A 25,171-nucleotide genomic window follows, 5' to 3' on the forward strand; every position below is an offset into this window, starting at 1 on the left:
CTGTGCTAGGAAGCTGTCTGAAATACAGAAGGTCAAAAGAGTTCAGAACATCTCCAGAACATATGAATTATTATTAAATCTATCTATCTATCTATCTATCTATCTATCTATCTATCTATCTATCTATCTATCTATCTATCTATCTATCTATCTATCTACACTTAATGTTGTCACATTTTCCTGTTTAAATATTAAATAAAAAAGAACAAATATAATTCTATTTTGTATTTTATTAATATTATTTTTTATGTATTATAATATTTTTTTATTTGTGAACTGATGTTCAGCTGTGGTTTTTAATAATCAAATTATTTTGGCTCATCATCATCAAAACTTATAGACACACAAAGATATATCTTTCATTTAATCACGCTGAATGCTCACTAAAAACTAATGTAGTCATCACATTTTCAGCCCATTTCAAGTTTTACTCTGGTGTGACACAAAATAGTGATATCTAAGCATGTGCATTGTTTACTTACTTTATAATTAGTCAATAACACCATAATTTTTCTTCATTCTGGCCGAGAGGCTGGATTTTTCGTATAACCCAATCATATTCAATCATAACCGATCAAACAAACAAACAATATCGCGATGGAGACATTGCCTCCTCTCACATGCCTCCTGCTCTGAATAAGTGAGGGCCGTCGACAGGTGTGTGAGACGTCAGATGTGCTAGATAAGAGGATTGTTGAGAAGCACATGCTTCTATAACAACTCAGGATCAACTGTTAGGAAATCGGTGGTAATGCCACCAATACAACATATTTAGTAGGTAAAGGTATGGCTTCATTTGAAATGTGTGTGTGATATTGTCCAGTAGATAATATAATCAAATCAAACAGCAAATCAAGCTAGTTTTGTTTCTCAACAACAACAAAAAAAGGACACATTTTTCACAATTAATTGTAAAAACTTAAATAGAGGTTATTTCATTTAAGTATAACTTTGGGGCTAAAATTAGCTTTTGAGTTGTTGTTTTTTTAAAGCTTTTTATTTATTCTATTTGTGTCATAATATCCTAACTATCAGAGGCTCTAGCACACATCAAATATTAATGCAAAATTCTGACACCTTTACCCGAAATTCTGCAGCGGCTGATATTATAATTGTTTTGCATTTAAATATAGGTATTTATAGAGTTTCATCTTTACCAGTGTGTTGTTTTGATTAAACACTTTGGTTGTGATCATAGTGTTGCGGTCTGGTCATATGTTATGGTCATAAGGACAGATGAACATAGCTGTGACCAATTACATTCTGCAGAAATTGTCATCATCGGGGCATTCACTGAAGGTTAAGTTAAAATATCTGAGTGCAAACTGATTGGCTTGTTTTGCAAAATATATTGACAGTCTAAATGAAACTCGCATTTATTCTATTCGATATGACTGCTATATACAATAAATTCATTAAGGCCAAAAAATGCATACAGAGTCTAACAAAGAACAACAAATATTTCAGGGGTTTCTCAAAACCATCTTTATTCTCCTATTCACCCTAGGTGCATTTGTCATTGCTGTCATCATCATCATCATCATCATCATCTTTTACCAAATCCAGGATTATTTTCTAGTGCAATGTCTCTTCCAGGATATCCAAATCACATCCTGATCCAAACTCTAATTCAAGGCTCTACTGTCACACAGCAGGCTTGTGCAATATGTTCGTTTTGGTAAAAAAAAAAAAAGAGAGAGAGAGAGAGAGAGAGAGAGAGAGTAAGAGTAAAATACATTTTATGTTGGACAACTGATTCACATTCAAAATTCACTTAATCATCCCACCAGCATACTGTGGACACACAGAAACAGAAGTACATGTGCTTTAATTGTTTCAGTTCAGCTTGGTGAGATCTGGTCAGATTTTTTGTTGTAATTATTAGATAGCATATAGTAGTTGTCTTTACCATGGTTAAACAACGAATTTGGAATGATGAAACACACACTCTAAAGAGATCATTAAAGAGAGATTATTAAAAAACAGGTCTCTGGTTTCTATTTGAGGATGGTGAGAGATTTTTGAGAAAAGATAGTCTTTTGTTTCCTTATTGTAAAACTGCTCAAAAGTGTTCATATTGTGCATATAACATGTCAAAAATATCTGCAGTCTGAAAAAAATACAGCCTCTTTCCTTCACACCATAAATATCTTTATTTCTGTAGTGCGTTTGTGTATTTTTTCACCTATGCGCTCCGAGGAAATAGTATTGACTCCCAGCGTGTCTGTGCATGCATGTGTTGATCTGTGGCCAGGGTCCAAAATGGGCATTTGCCAAGTGCTGACACAAAGAAAAGAAAAGGAAACTTGGCTTTGTCAAGTACATAAGACAATACACATAATGCATGATTTAAATCAAATTGTAAAAACAGATATTCTGAATCTCACATGTGTGTGAGAGATTAAAATCAAATAAATATAAACTACAAAAAAATAAAATAATAATAATAATAATCTGTCACAGACTGTGATTTTCATGTGTTTATTTTTTGCAACTAAATTCATATGTGTGAAAGCTGTAAATGAACTTTTACACAATTACTTAAACACAAATGTTTGTACGGTACATTCTGTAAAGCTTGTCTGAGCAAACAACCATAACTAAAGTGGTGAGGAGCTTGACGAAGAGTAAACTGACAGGTGTGGCAAAACATTCATTTTGGACCCTGGCTGTGACCCTTTTACTCCCCTCTTTCTAAAACACTCTCTGTGAACACATTGATTGTCTGTGCAATGACTTTGAGTCTGTTTAATATCTACGTTGGCCTGTACGTTTGTATGTGTAATTCAAAACATGAAAAACCACTGGAGCGATTCTATTGCTTACAAAAGGCATCACTATAACAAAACACTGATTGAACATGCTCCGTGTTTTGAGGTGAGAATCTGAATTCATGTCCATCTTTCAACAGTAAAAAAAAAAAAAAGAAAAAGGTCTGGCGGTTCCTGGTAATCAGTAGAGGTATGCGAGATTCAAACTCTCTTGCAGCACACAAGGACATCTCTAGAAAGATTGAAAACTACAGTAAAAGAAGAAAACCAGAACAGAAACGGCTGAAACAACAATCACAGACACATCCGAAAGCATCCCTGTTTGTTGCAGGGTTGACCACTGACCTCAGCGTTTTGTGTATTTGCGCTCGTCATCCTCCAGACGATTCGGAGGTTAACTGACAGCACTCCCGGAGGTATAAATCGGCAAACTCATAGCACCAACAAGTTCAAGCAGAAGCATTGCCCTGGTCTGTCGTGTGACAGCTATAGAAGAGAAGAAGCGTTCAACTGAACAGAGTTGCATCCCTGCGGGTCAAAGATCTAGAGACAGATGGGTAAAATATCATGACCTCAAGCTCCCCCGATCAGCTTGACACAAGACCAAACAGAGAACGGATGTTTTATGGAGGTTTTTGGCACCTTAATAGAGGCATAATGAGCTAACTTTAGTGGCTGCTGGCTGGAGGCTATCTTCTTCTATTCTAAATTCTTTAAGAGCTAGAGTTGATGGAAAGCAAAAAAAACAAAAAAATATTATTTGTGAACTCTAACTGCGGTATCATGTAGGTTTGCCTTTCCAAAAGCTTTTAGGTGCACTAATAAAGAAACAAGATTTAACTCAAGGGCACAACCACCATCAAGACTGGCATTTCACCTTGCCATTTAGATTTTTTGTTTTTTTTAATCAGTTCTGATTCAAAAACCCAGTGAGCTACTTTGAAAAAAGCATATGTATGCAACACAACAAAGGACGTATTACAAATGCAAAACTGTCTTTTAATTAATATATATATATATATATATATATATATATATATAGATATAGAAGGCATTTTGACTCGGTTCTCTGGAGATCACTGAAAGAAATCTGAAATGTGAGTCAAATCAGTGCTTGATCACATGAGTGATGATTGCATAGTGTGTTATCAAAGATATGATTTTAGATAAGCACAGATTTATTGCCAATGCCCAAAAATGTTTAGCAGGCTAATTATCTGGACCTGTCTGTGACTCAGACTGTGTTCCACTCCACTTTTAGACATGCACTCGGAAACTTCCCTAAGCACGTCCCCTCGGGGAACTCATACAGAGCAGTGGGCAGCCATTTTATACTGCAGCACTGAGGGAGCAGTTGGGGGTTCGGTGCCTTGCTCAAGGGCACTTCAGTCGTGGCACTGAAGGTGGAGAGAGTGCTGTACATTCACTCACTTCACCTACAATCCCTGACGGTGTGAGACTCAAACCCACAACCTTTGGGTTGTGAGTCAGACTCTATAACCATTAGGCCACGACTTCCTTAAGTGCCCTCAACCACTTGATTTTGACCGAGGGAGTGAGTCTGCTTCATTTACATACTTCACAGAGACTGACTTGCTGTAGGGAGATGAAAGGGTCTGTATGGAGAAAGCATAGTAGTCAACTTGAATCACGTGTGCTTTCATAACCAATCACATTACAGCCCTGACGTCATTGAATTTCAGTCAGAGTTGTGCGACACTCAATCGCCATTTACGGATCCCACAGGAATCAATGAGAATTGCTATAAGCCGAATCCCAGCTGTCGCAAACAAAATCAGTGACTACGATTATAAAACAGCATTTTTTTTCACTGTAAGGTCTACAAATCGTTAAATAGTTACAAAGTATTGTTTAGTGTAAAACATGCTGAACATTAGCAGATAGGCTGTTGATTTATTAAATGATAAGCCGTTTCCCTTAAAAAATCTGTTTATTTAGCGGAGTGAAGACTCTCCTCCATTGACATCCATTCATTTAAAAAGAATGGCCTCTGGTCTCTTTTCCCACATACTGCTAGAACGGACGTGTTAGCTTTAGCCTTTACACTTTTTCGGCTAATAGTTGCAGCCTTGACTTCTAATGGATTTGACACTCCAGGCCGCTCCAGAGAAAACAATGCAACACGATCATGACGTCATCATAGATCATGTTTAATTTAGAGAGGGAAGTTAATGAGTGAAGGGCATAAAAATTGAACACGAACGCAGTCTTGCCACGTGTTTTGACTTGAAATGCATCAGCCACGACCTACAGCCAATTAGAGATCATACTCTGTATCACTTCTCATGTACGCATTTTGTAAATGATGAGCTTTGTTGGAGATTCTTCCTAATGAAATATTGTGCAATGTGTGAAGCCAGCAAATGATACAAAAAACTGGTGTGTAGTGTGAAAGGAACAGCGATCTGACAACTTTGAAACTCCTGACATTAGAAGGCAGTATAATTTTATGCCTACTGTTCACATGACCATTTTTTTTTGCTCTGGGGTGCCCTAAAATGTTTCTCCTAAAATGTCAGAGAAAACACGACATACGAATAAACAAGAGTACAGAGCAATCAAATGAATGTGAAGAGCAGCGAGGAAGATGAGATATAATATTACTGTGAATTCACTCTCAAGAGCAGCAGAAAAAAAATTCCCTGCAGGCACACAATGTCATAAGTGGTTAAATTTTGATGTCAATTCAATGTCTAATGCCAATGTTTATTTGATGTCCAGTACCGACATCAGCTGACGTTAATGTTTGTTGTTTTTAGGCTGTGTAACCAAAATCCTGCGTCAAGTCAACATCAAATTGGAGTCAAACACTAACATCAACTCAATTTTCATTCTCAACCAAAATGCAACGTCTGTCCGACATCAACCTGACATTATATTGATGCCCAGTGCCTGCTGGGTCAAGTCAAAATTTGCTTTCCATGTAGTGATCTTATCTAGAAAACACAATTGTGATATTTCAAGAGCCCTCGTTTGCTTTTTTACTGTCTCAATATAAGGATGCTCCTATTTTATCTTGAAATGTTGTCTAGGTAGACAGCTCACTGGGGTTTGGACCAGAACTAAAACCAATCTATGGCTTAATGTGAGCATGAAAAGACCCTTAGACCAACAGATAAAGGATGTGAAAGGAAACCAAAACATTGCTGTCCTCCTTCGCAGTGTGGTGTTCTTTTTTTTTTTCCTTTCTGAGGCCTGGCGTGTGACATAAAACCCAAATGCATATTTCATATATCTCTGTTAAGTGGCATCAAAGACTATGATCAGAAATGAAACAATTTAACATAAAAAAAACTAGAGTAACAGAAAGTTGATTTTAGTTTTTACAAAGAGTTAAAAAAAAAAAAAAAAAAAAACTGTAACGCTATTCACATGTACCCGCTTTGTAAGAGGAATGGTTCCATTCAAAATAGGCCAGAGAGCTACTCCTAAATCTATGGAATGAAAGACGCTCAGTAGTGCTAGAACAGAGTCATTTGACCGGAAACAGGGAGACGGAGTCTGAGGGAGGTCAGATCTGTGGAGGTTGGGTTGGTGGGAGCAGCTTGGCCGACTGGTTGGTTGTCAGTCTTCGAACACTTCCAGGAAGAGGGGCGGAAAGAGCTCAGTGGGACACTCCACCTTCATGTGCAGGAAGCGGCTGGCATGGCAGGCACCGATCATGCGCAGGTCTGTCACCTTCATCAGCAGCTTGGGCCAGAAGTGAGACACCTTGTGCTTGCGGTAGTTGATGTAATGTTCGAAGGCCAAGAGGAACTCCTCCTGACAGCGCTCGATGCGTTCTACGCTCGTCAAACCTGGACGATCTGTTGGTGAAATAAAGGGAAAAGATGAAGGGTTTCATTTCAAAATGCATTCAAAACATTTAAAGGGATAGTTCACCCAAAAATGAAAATTCTGTCATTAATTCCTCATCCTCATGTCATTCCAAACCTGTAAGACCTTCATTCAACTTCGGAACACAAATTAAGATATTTTTGATGAAATGTGAGAGCTCTAGGACCCTCCCATAGACAGCAAGAATTGTAAAACGATCTAGACTCAAAGACGTAGCATGGAAATCATTAAAATAATCCATATGACATCAGTGGTTCAATCGTAATTTTACAAAGCTACGAGAATACTTTTTGTGCACAAAGAAAATAAAAATAACGACTTTATTCAACAATTGGTCTCTTCTGCATTACCCTTTAGTGCCATTTTGGAGCTCCCGGAATTCATAAAAAATATCTTAATTTGTGTTTTCTGAAGATGAAAAAAGGGTGAGTTATTAATGACAGAATTTAAATTTTTGGGCCCACTAACTCTAAATAAAGTAAGGGCTAGAAGGTGATGCCTTGTGATATTATAATTCTTTTTCCTAGTCATTTAACTTCCAGAAGAAAAGTATGTGTAAAGACCAGCCTGCTGATAGCATTTATTTACATTCTGTTTTAAAGGGGTAGTTCACACAAAGGTCGAGAATAACTTCCATTGTATGGACAACCATAACAAACAAAACTCTAAGACATTTCTCAAAATATCTTTCTTTTTTTTTCCACAGAAGAAAGTACTGAGGCCGAGTAGATGAATAAAAAATAAATGAAAATAATGGGGTGAACTAACACTTTAAATATCACCTATTATGGCCCTTTTTACAAGATGCAATATTGGTGTTGGGTGTCCCCAGAATATGTCTGTGAAGTTTCAGCCCCAAATACCCAACAGATCATTTATTATAACAGCTGGAAAATGTAATTTTTGGGGATGTGTCTAAAAAAAAGATGTTTTGGAGTGTATCGCTATAAATGCAAATGAGCTGTATATTCCCACCCAGTCTCCAGAAGCGGGCGTTCTCTCTGCATTGCATATCTACAGCAATTAACAGCCGGTAAACACAACATAACTCAGAGTGAGAGAACCGAGTTCAGCCGTAAATATGGGTAGCCAAATACACTGAAAGTGGGATGAAACAGCACAATGTTATAGAGCTTGTGCCACGCTTATCTGTCATTGGCGCAGATCAATTGACCGAGCCGCGTAACCGTGCTACTGAATTAATCTCATGCTGCGAAGAGACGGTCCTCACTGCAGAACACAAGACCAAGGGGGTATGGTTGGATCCAGATCTAACTTCTGGATCCAACCACACCCCCTTACATAAACCTAAACCTACCCTCGTCTCCACCCCCGATCCCTAGACCCACCCACCTCGACCCCTAAACCTACCAATGTCCACCCGCTGTTTTGTGGATCCAACCACGCCCCCTGGATCTTGTGTTCTGCTGTAAGGGATACTGGCTACGAACAGCATGATCTAAATCTCACAAGCAAGGTGCTGATTATTTAAAAAATGCTTAATGTACGCACACAAATATGGTTAAAACGCTAAGCACTATTTAGGTAGCTTTTGAGGCATCCTCAGCAGCTCAGATGTTTGGAGAAAATTATTATGTTCTAAACTGGTGAAAGACAGCACAAATGTAAAATTAGGCAACTCTAGATTTCTGTACACAAAATTTTAAAAGCCAGTCTAAAATTACTGCTCACATAATGACAATTTCCCCCCTATTCATAAAACACTTTTGACTGCCAGCACATTCTATAGTTAGCTTAAATGGCATAGAAAAGAGGGAATTTGGCCAGTAAACAACAACATTTTAAATACTAAAAACTATAGTGGAACAGCTGTTCCATCACCTGACTGCAAACCTGTGCCACTAGTGTGCTATAGAAATTGGACATTTGAAAAAAAAAAAAAAAAAAACATCCATGTAGATTTACAAGACACTATTGGAATCTAGCTATTATTGGTTTTTGCATGACCAATAAAAACTGATTTTCTACAGTACTAGAAACATTCTGTGTGTTAATGCAAAAAAAATAAATAAATAAAAAAAAAGATTTACAAAATAATTACACTATAGTCTTTGCTCAGGTTCCCCCAGCTTTAACACTGGACAATCTGTTTAAATGGGCAGGAATCGATAACAGATCTGTTCAGGACTGGACATGGGCGCTGAAGTCTTTACCTAGTGATTGTGACATTCTCAGTTGAAGTGTAATCCTGTTTTAACAGTGTTATTAAGAGGTTTCCCCTCAGTGGCCTGTGTAATCCTGGGTAATCACACTCAGGAACAGCCTCTGCAGCTGGCCTAATAGCTTTTAAACAGACTCCCGGTGGAAGTCACGGCTAGTATTGATAACCGGCATTAATCACTCATGAAGGATAGCAAAGACCCTGCTTTGTGTGATCTAGCAGTTCATAATATTTTTTCACTGTTCAAAACTATAATTTTAGTTATAGTATATCCTTCTTTAAGACACGCATTTGCATGCATAAGGATATTCAGAAATACTTTTAAGTACAGGTACCAATTCTCACTATTAACTAGTTGCTTATTAGCATGCCTATTACTAACATATCAGCTGTTTATTAGTACTTATAAAGCACATATTCTGCATGACCGTATTGTACATCCCAAATTCCACCCAATGCATTCAAGATTTGTATTCGTCACATACACGATTATACGGAGAATATATAACCAGATTGAAATATAGAGTATGAAAGCATGAAATAAAAGGTAAACCATACAAATATAAAAATAAAATATAAAATAAAACTATACTGTTGACTTAAATATAGATTAGAAATAAAATGTGCATGGAAGTATACAGTATATTGTCTTAAATATTAAGATACACAGGAATGTATAAGAGGCGAATGTGCAAACAGGTTGTCAATATGAGGTAGAGGATGATGAATATCTTACTGATTAAGTGATTTTTAAGTTGAGACATTCAGATGTTAAGAGGTTGGGTCTGAGTTTAGGAGCCTGGGGGAAGAAACTCCTCCTAAGTCTCTCAGTTTTTGCCATCAGGCTACAGAAGCGCTTACCAGACGGCAGCAAACTGAAAAGACAGTTACTAGGGTAGTTGGAGTCCTTCATGATTTGAACAGTTCTGCTTTTGAAGCGTTTGAGGTAGATGTCCTGCAGTGAGGGAAGAGCAGATCCTGAAATACGCTCAGCTAAGCACACAACTCTGCAGGGGCTTGCATACATAAACTTAACAACTACCTTACTACAACTACATTTGGCTTTGTTTCGATTATGAAGGTGCCACATAAATGTGCTTTAAGCCCATTTACCATTAGCTAATATTTTGTAAGTAGAAATCCAAAGACGACAACTATAAAAGCTGATTTCTGCTACTGAATAAAAATAAAATTGTGACCTTTTATCTCACAATTCAGACTTGTTTTTGTTTCCTTCTCTCAATTGTGAGTTTACATCTTGTAATTCAGAATTGTTTTCTCAGAATTGAAAGATATATACGCATAATTGTGTTATAAAGTCATGATTGAGGTATAACCGGATTTTTAACTTTATTATACATAACGGCCTGTTTATATCAGACAATTCTGAGAAAAGTGTCAGAATTGCAAGAAAAAAGTCAGTATTGTGAGTAACTATATTAATGGTCTATTTCAAGAAAAAAGTCGGAATTGTAAGAAAATAAGTAATTTTTCACAATTGTGAGTTTATATCACACAATTAAGATTTTCCAAGCAGTATCTAGCAATTCTGCCTTTATATCCTGCAATTCTGACTGTATAATTCGCAATTGTGTATTTATATATTGCAATTCTGAATTTATAACTCAATTATAAGCAGAGATGTATAGTAACGAAGTAGAACTACTTCACTACTGTACTTAAGTACTAAAAGGCGGTATCTGTACTTTACTAGAGTATTATTTTTTTCTCCTACTTCCACTTTTACTTCGGTACATATTTTCGCTGAGTTTAATACTTTTACTCCGATATTTTTTTTATGTGCTGCATCGTTACTCGTTACAATTATAATAATGTTACGAATCATTCCATTACAAACCACTGCCAGAACTGTAGATGGCAGGTTTGATGAAGCTGGCACATCATTAAGCGAATCAAGCGAGACTGCGCGTGCTGACTGAACTGCTGTGAAGAGAGAGATGAACACCGAGCCGAGCCAGATAATGACTCGTTCACGAACCGGTTGCATCGGTTTTCGGATGACCAGTAACGTTAGTTCTTTCTGACAGTTCGATTCAATAAACCAGTTGAAGAAAACAGTTCACCGATTCTTTTGCGCTCGATGCAATGGCGTCATTGGCGTTGACTGCACATGGGCTCATAACATTTACACAGAATCAGTTCAGAATCAATCACCAAAAGAATCAGTTCGGTTCCAGACGCTCTGTGTGTCGGTTTGCTTCACGCTAAATTAGACATCATCATCAGCTATCATCAGCTCCTCGGTTCACGAATCGGACGCCTCTGACACAAACGGTTCTTGACTCGTGAACGAGTCATTATCTGGCTCGGCTCGGTGTTCATCTTCAGTTCTCTCTTCACATCAGTTCAGTCAGTGTACTGTTTGAGTCAATGAATTACTCCGGGATATTGGTTTGTTTTAACTCAGAGGGAGTGTCAGACACATTAAACAAGTTAACAGCTTAATTCATCTGTGGATTAATGCGTATTGGAGATGCAAACTGTTTAAAATGATTCAGTTCGATTTGGTGGACTGTTTCAAAAAGATCCGGTTACATCGAATGATTCGTTCGCAAACCAGATATCACAAACTGCTTTGTTTTTAACTGTCTAACAACACACACGGAAGAGAAGACAATGCTGAATAAAGTCATAGTTTTTGCTATTTTTGGACCAAAATGTATTTTCGATGCTTCAAAAAATTCTAAATGACCCTCTGAGGTCTTACGGGTTTGAAACAACATGAGGGTAAGTTATTAATGACATCATTTTGCAAATTGGGCTAACTAACCCTAGTAACCGTTTTTTTGTTTACAAGAAGTTACAGTCAAAGGAATTGTGATTGTCCTTTAGGTTAATCATTTGAAATAGTAAAAACAATATGTTCAAACTTTTGACTACTTTCTTTAATAGCTACATAACACAATACTTCTACTTTTACTTTCAGTACTTGAGTAGTAAATTTTAAAATAGACTACTTGCAATACTTAAGTACAAAAAATGTTGAATACTTTAGTACTTCTACTTAAGTGTGGTGCTTAAAGAGCACTTCTACTTCAACTCAAGTCACTTTTTTGATAAAGCACTTGTACTTTTACTCAAGTATGGTTCTCTAGTACCTTATAGATCTCTGATTATAAGGTTATATCATGATGTCCTGAGAACACCCCCCCCCCCCTCTTTTTTTCCATTCATCGACAGTAATAGAATTCAACATACAATGACATTTGCCTGCATCAGCTGAAATTGGAACAAAAACTCAAAGGAGAGCAGAGAGATGGACATTTTTGCAATTATATTTAAAAGTGCTGGTTATTGTGTGAACATATTTTACCATAATATGACAGACAAGAAAAAGAATGAATGATTTGGTTGAAAGATGTAAGATAAAGATGTAACTGACCAGAGGAAAGCAAAATCACGGCTTGTAGCAATGCCACCTCCGAATCATCCAGGTTGAAGGAGGACAGCGAGACACCCAGATCAAAGATGGCGTCAGAGACCACACCCAGACCCCCATTCTTGAGCTGGCCCCGTGTGACAGCCATCTCCCCGTTCAGTGTCAGAGTCTCGCTCTCAGGATCGTATCGCACTGCTGCTCGCAGAGACATGATTTCCATACAGCAGCCCTTCAGCAAAATGATCTGGTCCTCACAAGGCAGCTGAACAAGGACACAAATTACACATTAATTAGTCATAATGTGTACGATTGTGCAACCGAACATGTAATCTCTTCTTTAAATTATATAATTTCCAAATTTGTATGCATTTCAGTCTTGATAAATAGAATTTTATACAACACATGCAAATATAAATAGCACCAGCAAATTGAGAAAACATCATCAGTTTGACAGAACATGTGCTGCAAATGCTCACAACTGTAGGGGCTTTGCTATTTTGAGCCCAATATCCTGCAGAATAACCACATTCCAGAAGAATCTAAGGATTCCCCCTCCCAAACCGTCTGCAACGCCAATAACGACACCTCCTTGTCAGGAGAACACTCTGCATTATCTTCTCAAAAGATACATAAAGCAGTGTTAGACCTAACTCAATCAACAGGAGAGAGAACTTCCTCCATCTGGAAAAAAAACTTAAACCACCAAAGGGGTGATTGTCATCAAAAGACACAGGAAAAGAGAATTTTATGGGACACTCTTTTGTCCATTTTTAAATGATAGTTTAATTATGCTATGGCATGACATGGCATACATAAAAATTTATTTATGCCAAGATTTAAAAAAGGAGCTTTAAAAGTATTCCGTTTAGGCTAAAATTTTGTCACACCAGGGGCGCTATTATTTATTACTTTGAATTTGCTATAAGAAAATTAAATACACTGCTGGAAGATAATCAATCATTTGTAATCTATAAATTAATCTATTTTTTCCTAATGTAAATTTTATTATTGTTTTTTATATTACAAACAATTACTTCAATTTTCTACACAGAATAAGGTAGACAATAAACGTTATAATTTCTGTACTGTAATAAATTATATGTGAATTAGCACTGCATCATTCATAAATTGTATTCATTTATTGTGTTTATTGTCTATTCTGCTTTTTAGAGATCACTTAACTTTTCCTATCCTTTGGCAAATTATGATTCTGAAAGAACACACGCCGATGTTTGTTTACTATAGCAACAAATGTTACTTTCATGCATCTTATTATAAGATAACTCTTGCATTCTTATTTTAAGGTTGCATTTAATGCTGTGGTTATTTTAACAGTTTCCTTTGTACATTCGGTTCAATGACATTGTTCAAACACATTTATCATCCAATGGAACTGTGTGTATTCTTTAAACACTAAAATTTCTGCTCCACCCCTGCAATAAATACACAGATTTCGACTGCTCAGGTACTGTCAACGGTAAGATGCTGAGAGCCATTGAAAAGCTACAGAAAAGTAAAACAACTTAATTTTAGCATTAATGGCCACATATCTATTTTCCTTTTTTCCTAATGAATGTTGTTCAGTTGCTTTGACGCAATGTATTTTGTTTAAAGCACTATATTAATAAAGGTGTCTTGACTTGACATATCAGCTGTGTCAGACACTAACGGATCCTGTGAGTCACTCCAAATAGTGGAGTACGTGAAGGAGAGATGCGAGGTACACTGTTCAAGGTCTTCATTTATTCTTGCTTGTAGTACAGTAATTTAATGTGTATATATTTTGAAAGCACTGAACAATTTCAGAAATGGTGATTCATTAAATTTTTAGCGTATTAAATCAGTTACTGTTTGAAATCGGCGATCGATACATATGCATCATCAGGGTTTGTAATCGATACATCGATAAAACAAGTGAATCAATGGCTGCATCTGAAAACTGAAAAATGCTGCCTTCGGAGGACACATTCCAAGGTAGGAACACATCAAGGCACGTCCAAATTCAATGTTAGCTTCAGTTTCTGTCTCCTGAGATGCCTTCATCTGGCCGATTTTTGAAGGCAGCACAGATGTATCCTTCGCTGCCTTTAATATTCCATCAGGTGCATTAAATCAGGTCATTAAATCAGATGCATGATTTCACATAGAGCAGCTGTTACTACACAGAGCCATTGTTAACTGAGAAGATTCGCAAATAAACGCTGAAAATGAATGTGGATTAGTGCAGCTTCTCAGTTAACAATGACTCTGTGTAGTAACAGCTGCTCTATGTGAAATCACGCACCTGATTTAATTTACCGCTGATTAGAGAACCGGCTTTACTGACGAGATGCGCATAACGATCGGCCGATCGTGATCGGAGCAGATCGTGATGGAGAGTCTTTATTAATAGGACAAAAACACTGATAAATCAGAGGTAGATGGGACTTCACTGGAGTTTAGGCACCAAGCGGAGAAAATAGACCACTCAGTCCTGTAGAGGCATCTTGCAAACTTTGCATGTAATAACCTAGAACACTGTCTAAGACTTTATGGCTGTTCTGTCAATTCTTCGTCATCAGTTAGGAACCTAGGTGTGATATTTGATAGCAATCTTTTCTTAGAAAAGCCATGTTTCTAAGCGTTTGTAAATCTGCATTTTTCCATCTCAAACATATATCTAAATTACGGCCTATGGTCTCATTGTCAAATGCAGAAATGTTAATCCATGCACTTATAAACTTCAAGGTTAGATTATTGTAATGCTTTATTGGGTGGTTGTTCTGCACGCTTAGTAAACAAACTCCAGTTAGTCCAAAATGCAGCAGCCAGAGTTCTTACTAGAACCAGGAAGTATGACCATATTAGCCCGGTCCTGTCAACACTGCACTGGCTCCCTATCAAACATTGTAAAGATTTGAAAATCTTGCTTATTACTTATAAAGCCCTGAATGGTTTAGCACCACAGTATTTGAACCAGCTCTTGTTACATTATAATGCTCCACAGTCCACTGTGTTCTCAAAATTACGGCAATTTGAAAATATCTAGAATATCAAATCAACAGCAGGTGGCAGATCCTTTTCCTATTCAGCACCTAAACTCTGGAATAACCTACCTAACATTGTTCGGGAGGCAGACACACTCTTGCAGTTTAAATCTAGATTAGAGACCCATCTCTTTAACCTGGTTTACACATAACACACTAATAAGCTTCTAATATCAAATCTGTTAAAGTATTTTTAGGGTGCATTAATTAGGTAAACCGGGAACTGCTACGTCATTAGAAGAATGGCATCTACGCTAATATTTGTCTGTTTCTCTCTTATTCCGAGTTCACCGTAGCCACCAGTTCCAGTCTGTATCCAGACCAGAGGGTCACCGCAGTCACCCGGATCCAGTACGTATCCAGCCCAGATGGTGGATCAGCACCTAGCAAGGACCTCTACAGCCCTGAAAGACAGCAGAGACCAGGACAACTAGAGCCCCAGACACAGATCCCCTGTAAAGACATTGTCTCAGATGACCACCGGGACAAGACCACAGGAAACAGATGATTCTTCTGCACTTTGCTGACTTTGCTGCACTCTGGAATTGAACTGTTGGTTTCATCTGGTCAGAGGAGACTTGTTCCCACGACTGAGCCTGGTTTCTCCCAAACTTTTTTCTCTATTCTGTCACAGATGGAGTTTTGGTTCCTTGTCGCTGTCATCTCTGGCTTGCTAAGTTAAGTTGCTAAGGGACGCATTTACAGCAATATCGTTGACTTTATTGCAAGTGATTGCACAGATACTATTTAAACTGAAATGAGATGATGACTTCAGTGAATTCAATGATGGACTGCCTTTAACTGTCATTTGGCATTATTAACCACTGTTTTCCTAAATAATGTTGTTCAGTTGCTTTGACGCAATCTTCCTAAATTATGTTTAACATGCATTCTGGAATGCTTGCAGGCTCGCGTTGAGTGGTCAATGGTGCAGAGCCCACAGCTTGGAAGAACCACAATTTTTCCAATGGTCGAAAGTCGGTTTGCCCTCTCACAACGCCCCCCCCCAACCTGTGTTGGAGGCATCTGTTATGACAGCCTTTCTCTTGCTAACTGTTCCCATGTCCATGCCCTGTTCCATCCAGTGAGAGTTCTCCCAAGGGAGCCAGGGCTGTTACACAGTAGGGCGTGTGCCATAACCTTGTGAGCTCATCGTGGAGTTCTGGAAAGAATGGCTAGGAACGATGGCGAGGAATGCTGGCGAAAGGCCTGACGGTGCCCCGACAGGAACCATTCGTCCAGACGGCTGTGAGAGGGCTCCTCTGGTGGAGGCCACTATAATCTGCTTTTGAGAGGATTCTGAGAAGTTCAGCACCCATCCCAACTTTGGCGGTGCTGGGTGCGGTCAGGCAAAGGGGTTGGGGTCAGCTACCATTCTGCTTCTGAGGCTGCCAATGACATGTTGTTATCGGGCAGCTCATCGTCACTTCCCCCAAATAACACCAGATCGCTCGCACTAGCATAGGGATGCTGGTCAGCCTTGGTGAATGGGACAGGGGAAACCTCTCTGTGTGGCAAGGGTGAGGCACGCGGGATCTGAGCCGATGTCCGCTTATGACCAAGTGCTGAAGTCCTCTGTCCTACTGTTTCTTCCTCAGGTTCTTGGGAGGAAGGAAACAGGAGGGTGCGAGGGATGGATTCGTTCTTTGTAAAGAAAGTGATCCGCAAGTGCAGAGGGGCTAGATTGATGTTGACGCAATGAGAACAGTCCATAGCCGCAAATGTGGGATTTCCAAAAGCAGGAATCGCACTCGATGTGGCCATCATCGGCTTGCATGAACCACAATAAATGGTGCAGCATTTGAAACTACACCAAGCTCTTTTTGAAGTTTAATTAATTTTAATAGTAAAATCATAGACTATGGTTAATTTTTGTAAGTAATGTGATTGCACCTTTCTTTTCTCTACAAAACACAAAAGAAGATATTTCGATGAATGTTGCCATAACCAAACCATTTAGCTCCCATTGACTTCCAGTGTAGTTAATGGTAACTAAAATTGTTTAAATCTTAAAATTTCTTCTTTTATGCTCCACCGAAGAAAGTGACTGAGGTCTAGAAAAATGTGAGCTGAAAAACGTAAATAATTTGGGTGAATAATCTCTTTAAAGCTCATATAAATGTTTAAAAAAGGACCAGGACAAGCTTAGTTACTACATGCAATGAACCTATCATCTCCTGGCCACAGCATGCGTATTGCCTGCTAATGTTTCACATTTACAGTAGCCTAATTGTGTATTTCGTCAACTTATTTAGGCTAACAATATCCACACACGAAAAAGCAATTGCAAGGAATTGTATAATGGATGTCAAAATAAATGAAAAACTCACCTTTAAGAGCAAACATTAAAGAGCCAGTAAGATGAAAATTCTAAGCTTCCTTTCACTGTTTATAAGTCCTGTACAATAGGTTTAAATCCATCCGAGGTTAAAAAACATTGTCATTTTGTCAAAATATCATTTTAAAATTACCTCAATTCTCAGAGATCCCCAAACGGTTCGCGCAAAGCTGTTCAAAAGATTCAGTTTCCTTAAACCCCACCTTTCGGCAGCATACTGTGTTCTGATTGGTCAACTAACATAGTCAGTTTTGATTGGTTGTTCCGCACACAACTTCATGGTAAACTATGCGTTAGCATCTATTTGGAGTGAATTATGTCTTATTCCTCTTATCGCGAAGCAAACAGTAAAATAAAAAACTTTAACAGTCTCGCTGCTTTTTCTTCTGTGTGGGCGTATTCAAGCCGCGCGCTTCAGTTTGAATCTGAATAACGCGTTCAGCGCGGGGGCGTGGTCACATTAGATATAATGAAGGGAGACGTGAAAAACGGACATCACGTTGTTTTCATATGGACTACTTTATCACAGAAAATCTGTTAGCAGCACTTGTTACACTTCATTTTAATGACGTGTTTGTAAATGAAGATCAGCGCAAACAAGGGCTGCAGACAGCACAAATACTGATAAGACGCTCGGGAGAAAACAAACACATAACTTCATAATCATACTTCGCGTTGTGATTCGGAGATGCTTGTTGGTCTAAATAAAGTTGGTAATGAACCCTCTTTCATGGCCAAACGCTTTGAAAATCCCGCCTTGTACTCACCAATAACGACTCGTTTCAGCGATTCAGAGTCGACTCCTTACTTTAGAAGCCAATAACTAATTTTTGGTTTAATTACTTTGCACATTGTTTACACTGATGGACAGCTACATCATACACTGTAATACAGGTAAGTTTTGATTTCCCATCTGTGTGGCTCTTTAATAAACATGTCCCAGTCATGTTTGTCATTTTGGGGTTCCCTTAAAAATTTCCGAAGTGGTCTCTGCCTATTTGCAGCATGCTCCTTTTATGGTTGTGTTGTGAGCATTTGCAGCCTGTGTGCTGTCAAACTGATGAAGATGTTTTCTTAATTTGCATGTGTTTTTCCATTTGTAGCATGCTGATCTCTCCCGGCCACTGTACATCGACCCACATTTACCAACCACTTGGTTGGATGCGAGCTCATTTTTATTCCCTGTTTTTGATGCATGCTACAGTGGGCTGAGGTGCCATTCTTACCTCACAGAACATGGGCAGCTTTTTGGCAAAATCCACTACTCGAGTGATGGCGGGGGTGATAATTTTTGTAAACTGACTGAAGGCTTCTATGTCCACTTTGCTCCCCTCTGGTGCGTTGACGATGGGTGCAGAACCGATGTCCTCAGGCTGCAATGACAGGAAGGGGAGGGGCATCGTGCTCAGTAACACAGGCACTTACAGGAAGTGGACAATCACAGAGACAAAGGTCTGACACAGCAAATCCTCATTCCCCTCTAAAGCACAAAGAATGCCAGAGATACAGCAAGACACATCATTGAAACGAGTGGAGCCCAGTTATTAAGAGGGAAAAGAGGAAAGATGAGAAACTTAAACTAGAAGATCAGAGCAGAGAAGCGTATCTCCTTCTGTGGGGAGTGTATTGACTAGGGTTATCCACTGATATTTGAATGTTATTTTTTATTATTTTCTTTTCTTCTTCTTTTTTTTTTTTTTTAGATTTGTGCCCCTTTTGACCAGAAAAAAATGTGATGTGAAAGACAGAGCAAAAAAACAAAAAACAAAAAAACAAAGCCAGACTGAGGGTCAGATGAAGACTGGGAGCTGAGTACAGCACAAAACCAGCCTGATTTTCCCCTTTGACATTAGTCAATTATTCAGCTTTCCTCTTCTGTGTACTGTACACCTTCATTCTGACACAGCGAGCAGAGAGCTACACAAACACACCAAACAAATGCCTTAAGCATTCAGCACATCGATTTGTCCGCAAAAAACAAAAAAAAACAAAAACACGTGACAGAAATGGAAGCAGCTGAGAATTTGAGAGAGCGTTTGGTTTGGATAAAAACATAATTAAATGTGTTTGCTCTGCTGGTTCTTACCTTGGCTTCCTTCACCCCCACTGCACTCTGGTCAGAAGTACAGAATAAATTACATGTTATTTCATTAAGTAGCATTGCTTCCTCGACCTGTTGGGCAATCAACAGGGATCGTGAAGTTTCAATGAAGAACCCGAGTCAAGTCAACTAAAAAGAACAAGTTTAAACTGGACAGGTGAGAGTGCAGACAGAAAGTGACAGTGAGATATTAAGTTAGTGTGGAGTTTCCATGGATTTCCAGGCTTTAAAATAATCGTGCAGCACGCACGGAATAACTGCACGTAGATAGCTTTGATTTTTTACAGTGAAATGGTTTAGGAAGACAAATTTGACGTTCTACTACACAGTATATGGAAATTAGGACTAGGTGATTTAGTGTTTTAGTAATTTAAATAGTTATACTTTTAGATAGGGTCAATTGTAATCTGTAACCTATAAAATTGCCAAAGTAATCTTCCTAACACTGGCTATAAGTTTTGTTAAAATCATTTAATTCAATCCAACAACTTGTGTAAGATAGTTTTATGAACAATTAACACAGAAATGTATTCTGTGTCTGTGTTTCATGAATGAGCTCCATTTTCGCTATATATTTAACATTTTATTCAAAAAGTAAAAATCTAATTATATAGACCAATGCACTTTAATGATGAGTAATATTTAAATACATCAATTTTTACATATACTTCCGAGAACATTTTTCAGCAATGTTAACAAATCTCTGAATCAGAAACAGAAATAAATTGAACTTAACTCAAATGCATTTTTTCCCACTGAGGGGTAAGTGAAGTTTAACTGAACTTGTAGTGTTACCGAACACACACACACAAAATGTCCTTATGTTGTTGTGTCTTGCTGCAATAATATCTAGTCGTTTAGAAATTACATAATTCAAATCAGAAAATATATTAAACCCACACTTAATGCTGTAACTTGCAGAACTTAAAAGTAATGGCGAAATGAAACGTTATTGCAACCATTTTAAGAAGACAACTAGACGTCTCATGGAAACCCACAGCAGTGTTAAAAGAGTCCTCAAACAGAACTTCAATCTGTAGAGGAGAGTTAGATTTAAGAGAACAGAAGAACAATTAGAAACTGGGTTAGAGAAAGAAAGAGAGAAGAAGATCAGAAAGAAACAAACATGAGATAGAAGTTTTAGTTTAGGAAACAGAGCTTGAGAAAAGAAGGACAAAGGTGTTCCATTAAAGTTAGTGCTGCTGCCTTTGTGGTAGAGACTCCAGCGTCCATCTAACACTCCCCACTCTACAAGGAGATACAAAAACACATATTAACATAGGAACAGCGGTGAGGAAGGGCTTGGGAATTGTGTGGGAAGGGTTGGGGAATGGGAATCTAGGGTTGTGGTAGGGTAAAATAAAGAAAAAAGACAAAAACAAAAAACAGAATCCCACCCAAAATAAAGAAACATCCTTAACCACAAGAAACATCGCTGCGCTCGTCAGGGAAGAGACCTCTCACCAGGAACTTGCGCTTCTGTTTCCAGTGGTTGCCTTGGGCGTTTGTGGCCATATGGGCCTCAGTGACGACCCGGATCAGCTCCCACTCCTCCTGCGTGGGCTCGGGTCGCTCCCAAACCGTCTTCTGCAGCTCCTCGCGCCGCCGCCGCTCGCGGTTCTCCTCGATCAGCTTCCGCTTGGCCAGACGCTTGCTGTCATCCAACACCACTGGAGGACGGACAACAACATGTGTGCAATAACTACGCAGAACTGCTAAAAGTTACAAATTAAATGCAAAATTGGATGCAAAATGTAAAACATTTGTAAATATAACACCGTTTCCATCTAATGAATTAAAGAGAATAAAAAATAATCTCTTTCTGATTACCTTGCGCTAAATATCTCAAATTAAAATTACATTCGCTGCAGTAGGAGAAGGCACTGCATATAATCATTTTTGTATACAATAAATTATGAGCAGAGGATGATAGTAGCGAAGTATTTTTATTGTTAGTTATTTTGGTGGGCTTTTTCATGCCTTTTTGTAGTGAATTATTTTTTACTTTACTCAAGTAAATAATAATAATAATAATAATAATAATAATCTGTAGAATGTTTTTCTTTGGAAAACTTTACTTCACTACATTCCAAAGAATAATGTTATACTTTTTACTGCACTACAAAAAGAAAAGTTGGTGTTTGTTTTACCTTTAATATTTAAGTACTTACTTTCTTGTACTTAAGTTAACTTCTGAATTACTTTTACTTGAGTAAAAGGAAGAACGTAATAGATTTAATTAAGTATTAAATCATATTTAATATGAAACATAGTGCAGTAAAAAAACAATATTATGTTTTGGAATGTTGTGAAGTAAAGTTTTCTAAACCAAAACACTCTGATAAAGTACAGACACTTGAAAAGTACTTTTAAAGCAGAGTAAAAATACTTCACTACGGTCCGTCCTTGATTACAAGGAACTTGTTTTAGTGAAGCTCCACAGTGCAACAGAATGACAGTGACAAGACAAGACAGAAAATAAAAAAATATATATACAAATATACAAAATAAACAATGTACAAAATAGCAATAACACAATATACAAAATAGAGCATTTATTATTTACAGGTATGTTAGGTGCAAATTTGAAATGTAATACATTTTTAATGCGCATTAAGGAATTATTTGGTATTTTTTCTTACTGGATAATAAATGTAGTTTTTTTATGTGCATTTTTAGAATTGCTGAACATCTTTGCGTTTCCATCCAGCGTTCTTTATGCAATATCCCAAATTGTGCATAAAAATAGGTGGACAGAAACATAGCTAACATCTGTCTGTTTATCTACCATTCAAACACAAAATCAACTTTTTGGCGGCTGCTGAGACGGTAAAGTGCCTGTATTTGCAGAAGGTGTGTTACTCACAGTCTGTTGCCATGCCGACAGCAATGCATTTCTTGAAGCGACATTCTTGGCACTGGTTGCGCGTGACTTTGTCAATGACGCACTTTCCCTCGTACTTGCACGCGTATGTCGGGTTCAAGTTCTTCTGAATTGTGCGTCGAAAAAAACCCTTTAAAAACAAGAATTCATTTAATTACCAAGCATGAACCTTCCTCGAAATATCATAAATTAGTTTAAACAGAGTTTGATAAATATGACATTTAATTAATGTAATTAATAGTGTACTTAATGCACTTTTAAAAAGAGTATGTAAAAATAGGGTCCAGTTTACTGTTCGTATAAAGAAATCTTCCATGTTTTTTTATTATGCATTGCATTGTGTTGTGTTTTAGGGTTTGGGAAATATCTGTAAATTTAACAGAAAATTACCAGTGTGCTTTGCTACAGATTTTCTTACAGTGTGCTTTTCTATAGCTGAAAAACTCACTTTGCAGCCCTCACAGGTAATGCAGCGGTAATGATATCCAGTCGCTTTGTCCCCGCACACAACACACAGCTCATCCTTGTCCAGATAACTTGGTATGTACCCTAGAAGAAGTTACAGCTACAGTCAAAAACAAATTACAATAAAATAAGCTAATTTAACCTGAAAATATCTGCATGAAAATAATTAAAATTGTTTGTAAAGTTTTAAAACTACAAAAAACTCAAAAATACTCTAAATTTACCATCATACAGGTTTTGATTTCCAATTATAACATCTACATTGTGACTAAAACTAAGAGTCTGCAAATAAATAAAAGTATAGGAGAAAACAGAGCAATGTGAGAAAGACGAGAAATAAAAAAAAATAGAGGAAAAAGGATCATTTTAACCGAATGCTTTTATATTGAGACATAAACACAAGGAAATACAAGTTTTAAGGCACACATATGTTTAGGCAGCTTGCAGCAGCTCACAAATCAATCTGAAACCTTTAGTGGAGGTCAAGAGGAGGACATGAGCTCAAACCTTCTGTTCCTCTGTCTGTGTCCTTACAAATCAATACAACACACAATACCCCAAACCTCCATCCTACACTGAAGATCAATACACTACACAATGTAGCTCCATGAGTATCTGCAACAGGTCTTTAAAGGAGTAACTCTTCAAGTTCAGTCCAGAAGACAGCAGCAGCTTCACTATACTGTAATAAAAGCTTTTCCAATACTTACTCACAGTGTTGGGATAACGCATTACAATTAACACAAGTTATAAAACCGGATTACTCATTTCAAGCTACTAGTAAAGGAAGACATTTACAAGAACATTTCCGAGGTACTATTTCAAATAAGTTTTCCCTTTGTTTTCTCATGTATTGACAGACACATGGCTCTCCGGTCCACATTTTGAGGGACATCGGGAGTTAGTGCATTGGCCTTGTGTGAACATGATGTTAGACTAGATCTAGACTAAATGTGAACATGTATTTACTCATCTCAAGCTCACACAAATATAACACACAATATTCCTCAAAATGTTTAAAAACAGTAAAATACTGACTCGGAATGTGACGCAAACCTGCAATAACTAAATATGTTAAGTGACACAAATACCCTTTTGGAATAATCCAATTACATTAAACAGAGTCTTTGCTGCTGACCTTCAATTATCCAGTTACCCATAAAAAGTAAATTAGTAAGTAACACATGTAATTCCTTTTCTTTTTATGGAGTAACGTAATATTGTAATACGTTAATTTTAAAAATAACTTTCCTCAACTCTGCTTGCTAACATTGATTTTTTTCGAGTGGCACAAATTAAGGATATAACGGAGAACACAGACATACAATGGCAGCAAAAACTATTCAGACTCTTAAGCCACACTTAAAAAGTGTTGCATATAATTGCACTAGAATTAAGTTATTGTGTCAAGCCAAGTTGTTCAGTTATAAAAATAAATAAAATCAGAGTGTTTTCAACAATGTTAATAATAGTTTTAATGTGATGAACTAAACGTGTGTGTTACTCAGCTAGAACATCTGAGGAAAACATACTTCACACATCTCCTACAAAAACAAATCACCAAAACACAGCTGATTACAAGCCTTTGAAAAATGTCTCGGACAAATGAAGTTAGTCCTGAGGAAAGTCCTTCAGCTTGTCTTCAGTATCGACTGCAGTGACACATTTGAGAAGTATCCACTGCTGTACATTTAATCAATCCCCAAACGCCAGACAATAAAATACTACATTAAAAGTTGTAAATCAAAATGAAGAGTTCATTTGCAAAAGCAGATTTTTTTTTTTTTTTTTTTTTTTTTTTTACAATTTTCAAATATCACACTTTTTCATTGTGCATTCCAATTAATCTCAATCAAACTGCAGTTGCTTATTTGGATTAGATTAAAAAACAACAACAACAACAATAAAAAGTAAATCTTAACACAATAAAACATGATTTTTGAAAATATATTTGATCTGTTTTTTGCTAATAAACTCTTTAAATCTTACTTAATCCAATCTCACATTTAAACACATCATTTACTGACTATAATTGCTGAGTACATTCTTTTTGGACTGAGATATTAGACTATTACGCATGTAAAAACATGCCAATTATAAGCTTAAAAACAGCTCAAGAAGAAAACTCTGGCACTCAATAGCACCT

General features: G+C 37.4%; 1 protein-coding gene across 8 annotated transcripts in view; it reads right to left on the reverse strand.

The window, feature by feature from the left end:
- Window positions 1–1,463: 1,463 nt before the first annotated feature.
- Window positions 1,464–25,171, reverse strand: part of LOC113119095 (thyroid hormone receptor beta) — a 117,158-nt gene continuing 93,450 nt past the window's right edge. For 6 of the 8 annotated variants that reach the window (XM_026288285.1, XM_026288288.1, XM_026288286.1 and 3 more), the window contains 7 exons: window positions 23,009–23,109; window positions 22,543–22,690; window positions 21,141–21,346; window positions 19,662–19,748; window positions 18,802–18,948; window positions 12,215–12,473; window positions 1,464–6,598 (listed from right to left, as the gene is read on the reverse strand). In XM_026288285.1, the coding sequence (XP_026144070.1) occupies window positions 6,357–6,598; window positions 12,215–12,473; window positions 18,802–18,948; window positions 19,662–19,748; window positions 21,141–21,346; window positions 22,543–22,690; window positions 23,009–23,109 (1,190 nt within the window). In that variant the 3' untranslated portion in view covers window positions 1,464–6,356. The remainder of the gene's footprint in view (window positions 6,599–12,214; window positions 12,474–18,801; window positions 18,949–19,661; window positions 19,749–21,140; window positions 21,347–22,542; window positions 22,691–23,008; window positions 23,110–25,171) is intronic. The other 2 variants (XM_026288291.1, XM_026288292.1) reach the window with 2 other exon arrangements.

This window comes from Carassius auratus, chromosome 19 (assembly GCF_003368295.1).
Source record: "Carassius auratus strain Wakin chromosome 19, ASM336829v1, whole genome shotgun sequence".
Lineage (NCBI taxonomy): Eukaryota > Metazoa > Chordata > Actinopteri > Cypriniformes > Cyprinidae > Carassius > Carassius auratus.